Source organism: Cariama cristata, unplaced genomic scaffold (genome assembly GCF_000690535.1).
Source record: "Cariama cristata isolate BGI_N322 unplaced genomic scaffold, ASM69053v1 scaffold34902, whole genome shotgun sequence".
Classification (NCBI taxonomy): domain Eukaryota; kingdom Metazoa; phylum Chordata; class Aves; order Cariamiformes; family Cariamidae; genus Cariama; species Cariama cristata.
In genome coordinates, this window is record NW_009603907.1 from 1 (window position 1) to 10151 (window position 10151).

General features: G+C 38.8%; 1 protein-coding gene across 1 annotated transcript; it reads left to right on the forward strand.

Annotated features, from left to right (window-relative positions):
* The first annotated feature begins 530 nt into the window (after positions 1 to 530).
* Positions 531 to 9898, forward strand: LOC104157873 (cleavage stimulation factor subunit 3-like). Its single transcript, XM_009695384.1, has 9 exons — positions 531 to 601; positions 1951 to 2094; positions 2188 to 2290; positions 4173 to 4242; positions 5562 to 5757; positions 7324 to 7477; positions 7877 to 7971; positions 8100 to 8160; positions 9196 to 9898. Exons 1-9 carry the CDS (start codon positions 533 to 535, stop codon positions 9396 to 9398), a joined length of 1095 nt encoding a protein of 364 aa, XP_009693686.1. The 5' UTR covers positions 531 to 532; the 3' UTR covers positions 9399 to 9898.
* The last annotated feature ends 253 nt before the right edge of the window (positions 9899 to 10151 follow it).

Here is a 10151-nt window from a genome sequence, read left to right on the forward strand (position 1 = left end):
CTTTGCCCTTAAAAGAAAAAGCCTTTCTTGGCTTTCAGTGCAGCCTCTTGTATCCTAAGGGTACTGGCTATTTACGTGTTTTCAGGTTGTACAATGCAACTTGGAGGGCTGCAGCTGGCAGGGAACAGAATGAATTATTTGAAATGCACAGGTTGGAGAGGGAAGAAGGCAGTTTTCTTAGCTGTCTGCACGTTAATTTTAGACAGAGGTAAAGGAAACAGTCGTCTTATCCCAAACACCTACAATGGCAGTTGGGCTGCGGTATTACTAAATTAGCAAAAGACTTCAGAGACTCTTGAAAACCATGTACAAAAGCACTAGTGAGAAATTAGTGTGGGAAGTAAAGAAATGACTGTGCGAGACAGAAAATGCATCTGAGTAAAGGGACTGACACACATTGTGTTCAACTGGGGGAAAAAAGGAAACAGAAAAATTTTGGTTTTCTCTTCAGATTGATTTTTGCATTCTCACAGGTGATTTGTAATAGTATTACCAAGCAGTCTGTATTTCCTTTTTATTTACTTAGAGTCGAATGAAGTACGAGAAAGTACACAGCATATATAACCGACTCCTGGCTATTGAAGACATTGATCCCACTCTGGTAAGACGATCGTTAGTATTCAGTTTTTCTACATTTGCATGGATAGTCACCCAAGTACACGCAAAGAATGGGGAAGTACTTACAGGAGTTCGTTGGGTCACAAGGATGATTGAATAGGTGGAGTACTGAGATGACAGATTAAAATTTCAGCAGCGTTGATAATTATAGCCTTTAATCCACTTAGGTACACCAAGTCATGTGCACTTTTCTCCTCTCTCTCTTTTGGAAAGTCTCTTAAAACAAGTGATGAAGATATAAGATATTAAAGATTTCATGACACAGCTCATAAGAATTGATTTTTTGGCTCAATTAAATGAATATGTTTTGTTGACTTAATTAAAATTTCAATTTGCCTCCCCTTCACTGATTAAAACATACTGCTTTTGCCCATTGTCCTCTCTACATAGAAATACACCATCCTATGTACATGTAGTTTGCAAATAAATTTGTAATGCACCATATAAGTATCAAGAGAGTATTGCTGTACATGTGCTCAAGTCATGTAGTAAACAATGTTGTCTGTAGTGCCAGCAGTGGTAGTACTGAACAAATGGTGTGAGAAGTAACTTGCCCTCAAAAAGCTACTTAGTTTATAAATAGACATGACAAAGCATGAGAAGGAAAAAGAAGGTCTGAGGTCTAAAATTAAACAACAGGTCAGTGTCAGAGGAAAGGTATCCATTTACTGACACTTTCTAGTCATTAAAGACAGATCATAATACTTCCCAAATACACATTTTTTGCAAAACTATGTACCTGTGCCTTCTATTTGAGGAATGCTGTTACTTGTGATCTAATTCAGAGGGAAGGAAAGTTAAATCCCAAAGAACTGCAAATCAGAAATTGGCCACTGAATTAAATAGCACATTCATTATTTCCTTGGTCGGGTATAAGTATTTGCAGACAGGGTGGTTTGTATCTCGGATTGTATCGTGTACAGTAAAATACTTCATCAGGCCTTTTGACTGTTCTTTGACCTTATGGATGTCGGAACTTTATTGGAAAGTTACCATTTTTACAATAAGCCTTTAATTCTCTGAAGGCACAAGCTTATGTAAATTACATTCATCTACTTATCTCCCTTTCCTTGAAAAATCTGTGTATTAACTATTGTCATTTCAGGGGATCTGTCTTAGGAATATTCCGTTTGGTTTTTCAAAAAGTATATAAAAAACTTTGCCTCAGTATTTATAGCAAAACAACAGAGGCAGAACACAGTCTTGTTTCTGTTATGACTTATTAGCTGTATTTTGTGAGTAAAGATTATTTCAGATATAGCCAAAAACTTTATTATATCCTAGTATTCTTTGTTAGCACTGATACTATATAAATATTAATATGTACCTTAGGTTTATATCCAATATATGAAATTTGCAAGGCGAGCAGAAGGCATAAAATCTGGCAGAATGATATTTAAGAAGGCAAGAGAGGATGCCCGGACTCGCCATCACGTCTATGTTACTGCAGCTTTAATGGAGTATTATTGTAGCAAGGTAATCATAGATGCTCAATTTGCTATTAAAGAAGTGTCAGGAGTGTGCGTAGCTCACTGAAGCTAATAACTTTTTTTTTTTAAATGTTTGCAGGATAAGTCTGTGGCCTTTAAGATTTTTGAGCTAGGGCTGAAAAAATATGGGGACATTCCAGAATATGTACTGGCATATATCGACTACCTTTCTCACCTTAATGGTAAGCTTTAAGCTTTGAGAGGTCTAGTGAAGCATTAATCTGCCTTCTCTGTGAGTTTAGGTACAGGGCAAGTTCTTTGTATTTCAGTTTTAATTCTTCTTGAAGACCAATGACCTCTTCATGAAACTCAGCAATTAATTTGAAAACAAAACCTGCTGTTTTGTCCTTACTGAAGTTCCAGAAATACAGTGACATTAGATCTTGATTCTACTGAATAGAGGAGGGTTAACTTTCCAAACTGTAACTCGCTTGCATGGCAGCAGTTTTACAGCACCTGTCATGACCAGTGGGAAGTACATGGAGAAATGTAAATCCCAAGGAAAAAGATCTATGGGAGGTTGAGGAGTGATGGATTAGTTGGTCCCTACTAGGATTAATTTAAACTCATTCTCCCCAAATAGATGAGATCAGCAAGATATACAAGCAATATTGTGAATATCAGGCCTGCTTGGAAGTTGCCAGGGAGGTGATTTGCAATGCAAAGAGTAGAGCGTGGGCAAGGCACAGAGCTCCCTGCCCGTGGCAGTGCTGGGGGCACAGGGGGCTGGGGAGCCCCGGGCCGGAGGTGGTGGCGGTGGGGGAAGGTCTCCGTGTGGGATCCCCTGATGCAGGAGCTCATAGCGATGTGACAAGAAACACGAGCTGCTGTGGGGAGCGGGGGCTGACAGAGACCTTTGTGTGGGACTGTCCTGGTCCGTGTTTCATGGGGAATTAGAGAAGAGGAAGAAAAAACAGCCCAGGCTCTTCCTCTGCCCAGTCCGGTCTGCCAGCTACCCATTAGATTTTGAGATTTCTTCAGGTATTTCTTCAAATATTCAATACTCCAGCTCAGTATTTGTAGCGTAACAACACAGAGGTGTAACACAGTCTGGGTTTTATTACGAATTGCTAGCTCAATGTTGTGAGCCAGCCTCCATGCCACTGGCGTGAGCTGTGGCTGCAGGTAGCTGTGCTGCGGGATCTTCTGAACCTCCCAGTGCGTTCTGCAGGCACCAGACACATGGATCTCTCCTGTCAGACTACGGTACCCTTTTCTTTTTCTCAGGCTCTGAAAGTTTGAACAGATTTAGAGCTTTTTTTTTTGCTGTGAGCTGTAAACAGAGACATTTTTTCCCAAGTCAAAGTACATTTAATTTTGCAAGAAATTATATTTAGGTCTACGTGAATATTTGCAATGTGTTTCCGTAGATTGCCATCAGAAAAAATGGTCTTAAAACTTGCCGGTGCATTGCTCTGTCTTAGCAACCCAGCAGACTTCACTGAAAAAACAAGAAAACTGATCTCTTAACTCCTGTAAATGTAAGATATGGTAAAATACGCAGCGAGAGAGATAGGGCAGAAGCTAGCAGTTTTAAGAACAAAACCACCAACCACTCCATTCCCCTGACTGGCGATGTACAAAGGATGACTGCTTATTGGGAACCAGGTTTAATGATTTTGGGAGGACATCTGAGGAATATACAAGTATATTAATATTGCTCTAATTTAAAAGGGAAATAATGAATTGAAAGGCCAAATTTAAAATTGCCGAGATATGCCATTGTGGTGATTAAAGAAAACAATAAAAAACCAGAGATCCTGAAGAGGTGCCAAGCAATAACTGTGCTGTTTTAGAAGAACCTGTATTAGGATCGGTTTGTTGCTGTCAACAAAAATAGTCTTTCAAATAACAAACTCACAGTAGAATTTAACATTGGTAAAGTTTTATGTAGGTGTTCAGATCTTTTTTCTACTTACTGAAATTCAAATCCAGGAATCAGAATGTCAGCCTTATATTTAATTCAATGTACACATTTCTTTGAATGGACATGATTTTAAATTGTCTTTAATATATTTTACTCAGTGTGATTTTTTTTTTCTTTTTTTCTTTCTATTTTTAAAGAGGACAATAATACAAGAGTTTTGTTTGAACGTGTTTTAACTTCAGGGAGCCTTCCACCTGAGAAATCTGGGTACGTCTGCAAAAGCAGTTTCACTACACTAAAAAAGATACATAACCCCTTTCAACTACAAACATCCCAAAGAAATTAGAAAAATGAACAGCAGGACAAAATTAGGTACAGATGTTCCTTCCTCTCTTCATGCTGTCTAAAATAGCAACAACTGTGACAGATTTGTGAAAGTCCCTATCCCACTTGCAGTGAAATTCATTAATTTATTGACTTTAAAACCTCATTGACGCAGGACTGTTGAGGATAGAGTGCAAAATCAATCTTCCTGCGCAGTAAGGATTCAGTGGTTTGAGCAGGTGGCGTGGCTAATGGCATGTATCGCTCACCAGGTGGATGCTTTAGATAGATGGGAAGAGGGAGCCAAGAACATCTTTCAGGAGCGTTATGTTAGAGAAGGTGAGTCAGGAATTTATTGAGGAGAATGCTGAACAACTCCCAGCCAACTGAAAGTAAAATAGGAGGAAAGAATCAGAAAACACTTGGATTAACCACTCACCGTCACATTTTCATTACTACTTTTTAAATTTATTTCTCTGAAAAAATGGTTACCAAACCCTTTGCAGTCCACATGTTCACCATTATTGTTCTGGTAGACATAGGCATCAAAACTAAGAAATCAAACCTCGCACTGCTGTGCACATTCATTCTGCACTTTAATTCTCATCTTCTGCAAGAAATATTTTTATGTCCATTTTAAAAGTGAGAAAAACCAAGAATTTAAAAGCCAAATATTCTTCAAAGGGGAACTCCAAAGCTAAAATGAAAGTTGAATCAAGTCCAGAAATACGGTCAGATGTTGCTTAAGTGTAAGATTTTCCACAGAGAAATAAGTAGTTAACTATCTATGTTTTGGACTGTGTACAATTCTGAAGTGCTGCCTATTGTGTTATAGGGTAGTGCTCTTGCCTGCTAGAATATGGTAGTCTGTGCAGATGAACTAAATCATAATCCATGTTGAGAAGTCCTTCACATATCAGAATCGGAGTGAAATTCTGTGTAGCGGGATGAGTAAAGTCTATTTGTGCATCTTGCATTGATGATAAAAGCTTACCTCAAATGCTGAACTCATTTACACCAGTAGTCCTTTCCCTCCCATAACAAAGTCCTCTATGATCCACTAGACTGAAAGCTTTTACAGAAATATATAAGGCACGGGGAAGGTAATGCATGTTATAGATGCATCTAAAGTAAATAATAGAAATTGTCGTGTGTTCCCAGATTACCTCCTTTGAATCTCTCCTCTCGTGTGTTTTTTAATTGGGTCGCAATCAGTAATTCTTTCTTGGTCAGCAACTGTCTGTTTATCTGTTCTTTTATAGGGAAATCTGGGCTCGGTTTTTAGCTTTTGAAAGTAACATTGGTGATCTAGCTAGTATACTGAAAGTTGAAAAACGGAGGTTTACAGCATTCAAGGAAGAATATGAGGGTAAAGAAACAGCTCTGCTGGTGGACAGGTACAAGTTCATGGATTTGTACCCCTGCTCTGCTAGTGAACTGAAGGCCCTTGGTTATAAGGTAAGTCGATAAGAACACTTAGTTTTACTGTTGTTCTTTTCAGTCCTAGCAAACTTAAGCAATTCCTTGTTTAGGACTTGCCTTACACTTTTTTCCCTTGATAGCAAAGCAGGTAGAACAGGCCTGGTATGCCTCCTCCTTGTTCTCTTGTTGGGCGGCAAAGTGCCGGGCGTTGCGGGCCAAGGGCAGAAAGCAGCCAGGAACATGCCTAACAGCTGCAACTTCATCCATTCATATTTACCGCTCATCTTCCCATGGAAAGGTCGATGTGCTAATGCCATCACCACTCAGCTACAGGCCTCCACTTCAGACTTAAACCTGAGCTCCTTCAAAAACCAAAATTATTTCGGAAGCTTGTAGAATCAGGCCAGCTGTATGGAACATGGCTCTTCTTTCCACTCCAGTTGGCAAAACTCTGCTCACTTCACTGAGAACCACATCAAACCGGACATACTGCAGTCCCAGTGCACGCTGCAAATGGCTGCGGAAAATGATGGATAGAGATCGGTGGCTGCCTGCTTTTTTTCAGTTGTTCATTATGGCTAAAGTGCTTTGGTGCTGCTATTTGGAACTTAAAGTCTAGGCCAGACACCTGGATCTGGTGGTCTCACATCCTGTTTCTGACCACATGTATTTTAACTACTATTTTAGTCATGTGGAAGGCCACAACACCTTGGAAAACCATTAGAACAGAAGAAAATGCTGATTTTATTTTTTTAAATTTTTTTTTAAAGCATGATGTAAAATAGGCTGCCAGAGAAGCAGAAACAGCTCTGTTGGAGGAACTGCAGTTTCCCATTTGCATGAACAGGAAGAGAGCTTTCAATTCACGTCTCAAAAATAGTCCCTGCGCTTCCATTTCTTACACAGAAAAGTAACTTTTTGAAAAATACAGAAGTCATCAAAGTTAGCAAAGCGGCTGAATTGTTGGTCTTTACACAGTTGTAAAATAATCCGATAGGTGGAAATAGGAGTCACATTGAGCCACTGAATACTTTTCTTTTAACACCATTGGGGCAAAGATATTTTTTGAAGTTACGGGTATGTTTACAAGAGAGTACGTCTTGATAAACACATGTGAGGTGGTGCGTACCTAAGATGATTCAGCCCATGGGCTGATTTCTGTTGCTTGTAACATGCCAAAATATAATCCTGTTTGAACTGATGCTTTGCATGCCTGCTGACTGCCTTATGCTTTCTTTCTTTTCCAGCTAAAGCAATCTAGGGAATGAAATGAGGGAGAAATGATAGTTGTGAAGGCCTAGTGGTCTGCACCTGTTCGCTGAAATCTTTTTAACCTAAAAAAAGGAGACACTCAAAAATGACAAACAGGGTCTCATTTGGTAACAAAAACAAGTGTTTCCACTCCCAGCTGTGACACTGTAGGACTAAAACGTTTGATGAAAACATGCAAGTTTTGCCCAGATGGTCTCCTAAGAGGACATCTGAAATCATAATGATGACAAAGTGAGAATAAGCGACTGGTCTAGAGAGCTGTTTTGTTCCGCAATTTAAACAAGCAATGCGATCCTGGCAAGTTCAGTGCTCTCTAATTGGCTTTTGCAGGATGTCTCCCGTGCCAAGCTGGCAGCCATAATTCCCGACCCCGTGGTTGCACCTTCCATCGTGCCTGTTCTCAAAGATGAAGTAGACAGAAAACCTGAATATCCAAAACCGGACACTCAACAAATGATTCCATTTCAGCCAAGACACTTAGCACGTAAGTCAGACGTTCAGGCGGAAGCGGTTGTATTTCACCTGGCGGTGAGTTATTAATCTGCGTGTTTAGCAAACCTAATTGCAGAGACTTCCCAGGTCTTCAGTCATCTAAACATATACTTAAATTTTAGGCTGCTATTTAATTGGATTGCCAAAGGCATGTATATTTTACTTAATGCTATGATCACATGGAAGTAAATACAAGTAGTTTGGGGTCTGGTAAATGGTAATAAGCTGTTATACACACTGCTCATAGACTTCAGATCACTGACTAAACAATATGTAATTAGTAGAGGCAAAAGTGACAGGGTAGTAATTATTTGCATCAAATAATAATGCTGCAAAAGCAATTCAAGTCTAGCTGTCTTGCACTGCCTTCACACAGTTTTTCTTCCCACAGCTCCAGGTTTACATCCAGTTCCAGGTGGTGTATTTCCTGTTCCACCAGCAGCTGTAGTTCTCATGAAGCTCCTGCCACCTCCTGTTTGTTTTCAGGTTTGTTTTAGTGAATTCTGAAAACTTCAAAAACTCATAGAAAAGATTCTGTTTTGACAGAACCACAGTATGTATCACTCTATTGAAAATGATCTTCTAAACTTTTTTTTTTTTTGGTAACAAATCAGGGTCCCTTTGTTCAAGTGGATGAACTCATGGAGATATTTAGAAGATGCAAACTGCCAGACAGTAAGTTATTTGTTCGCTCTGGAGTCTGTGATAGTGCTGCATATGACTTTGTTTTACATAGGGATATTGCTGTCTAAAATCCAGACCTCATTTACAGAGGTGTAATTTTATTTAAGGGTATAATACTGTTGAATTGGCTAAGTTTGTAGGTTGGAATCTACATAGAAATGTTTGTACATTTAACTGTGGGGAGATCATCAAGAAGTCAAAAAGCTGAAAATCACCAGCTGCTACTTTAATAACATTTAGGTGGTAACCATTGAAAGAAAGAAATGAAGATTTTCAGAATATCCTTTAAAAAACACAAGGCATTATTTCTAGCAGCATTGAAACTAACATTAAATTACAAATCTGCAGTACAGTAAGTTCATCGGTAGGCATAATGCTGAATGCACGTTGTTGCAGTGCTTGAGAACAATGCAGGAGCAGTGATTTCTGAGCTCCTACACGTGGTGGAGTTCTGAAATATAAAACAGGTCCATACTCCGGGAAATATGGACAGGTCCATACTCCAGGCTTCCCGTAAGCTACAGCAGATGATAACGTGTTACTTTTCATCCCCTCTGTTAGTTTAAGGAGCAAATGATAAGAAAGCAAGCAAGCTAGAGTTTAATTTCTTTTAGAGTGAAAGTAAAACATCTATTTAAATTATACATGGCATTTTTTAAGCTTTCTCTGTTGATAAGCAGAAACTGACTTGCTATGCATTCTTTCTGATGAATCATGAACTAGTTATACTGTTTCCCCAACAGGCTTTCCTGTTTTATTAAGCTTGCAAATGACCTCAATACTTCTGTAAAGGGAGGTCTCAAGCTGAAGCAGCAGCATTTACTTTATAATTAGTGTTTGCCATAGTCTCAACTGTCTAAAACTCTGAGCTTAATTCTTCACAGTTGTAGGAGAATAGGATAGGAAAACGTCTCATGTTCCAGAAATCCCCACAATGTACCTATCTTGGTGTCCCTGTTTGCATGCTTATTTCTAATCAGGGAATTCAGTTTCACAAATTAAATTAATCTTTTTCTCTTTCTAAAGCCGTTGATGAAGCTGTGCGAATAATTACTGGAGGCCTACCTGAAATAGCTGTGGAAGGCAATGGACCTGTGGAAAATAACGCTATGCTCAATAAGGCTGTTAAGAGACCACATGAAGATTCTGACGACGATGAGGAGAAAGGATCTGTAGTTCCCCCTGTACATGACATTTACAGAGCACGACAGCAAAAGAGAATCCGGTGAAACAAGTTTGGAGTTCTACTGTGATAGACAAAGACTTGCATTGAGTCCATCAGTCTCTTAAAAGTCAAGCATTTAAAAGGGACAGCTGCAACAACAACAAAAAAATCAATCTTGAAAATGATTTTGTTACTGTGGTGCCTCTTCTCCCATATGGTTCTTGACCCGAAAACAGCCAGAACAACCTTAGAATGTGCTCTGAACAAAACTAGGTTTTCAAAACCAAAAGTGAAAAATGTCAAAACAGCATTTTTTCTTCAAGGGTGTCCACATCTACCACTTGAAATCTTGTGGGTTTTCAACAGTTTTATTTTAAAAACTGGATGGCTTATACTTGTGAAGCATTTTTAATTCACATTTTCTGGAAAACAGTTGTTCTCAGTTTGTTCATGTAGGTGTCCTGCCTTATTGTTCGTTTTTATTTATGGCAGAATGTATGGAATCTGTTTTGTAGTTGAAAATGGAAAAAAACATTCCTTTAAAATAAAAGGATATCCATAACATCATGCCTCATTCTGGTTTTATTCAAACACAAGTTACTGTTTGATATTACTCAGCCACTTCAAAAGCGATGTTAATAAGACCATCACAGGAAATTGATCAGAGCATACATATTAGAATTAGCTTTTTTCCATTTTTCTAGAGGATACAGTATACTTTTGCTTTTAATTCCATGACTGTTTAAAGAAGACAGCATTGTAAGACAAACTCGGATATTTCTAATGTGGATTGTCCAGGAGTACTAGCTAACACAAT

Bases quoted from the DNA above. Each gene is read 5' to 3' on its own strand.
- LOC104157873 (XM_009695384.1), top strand. From the start codon at position 533: ATGAAGTACGAGAAAGTACACAGCATATATAACCGACTCCTGGCTATT. The intron at 5,758-7,323 runs GTAAGTCGATAA...TGGCTTTTGCAG, and splicing joins TGAAGGCCCTTGGTTATAAG to GATGTCTCCCGTGCCAAGCT. The intron at 7,972-8,099 runs GTTTGTTTTAGT...GTAACAAATCAG, and splicing joins CACCTCCTGTTTGTTTTCAG to GGTCCCTTTGTTCAAGTGGA.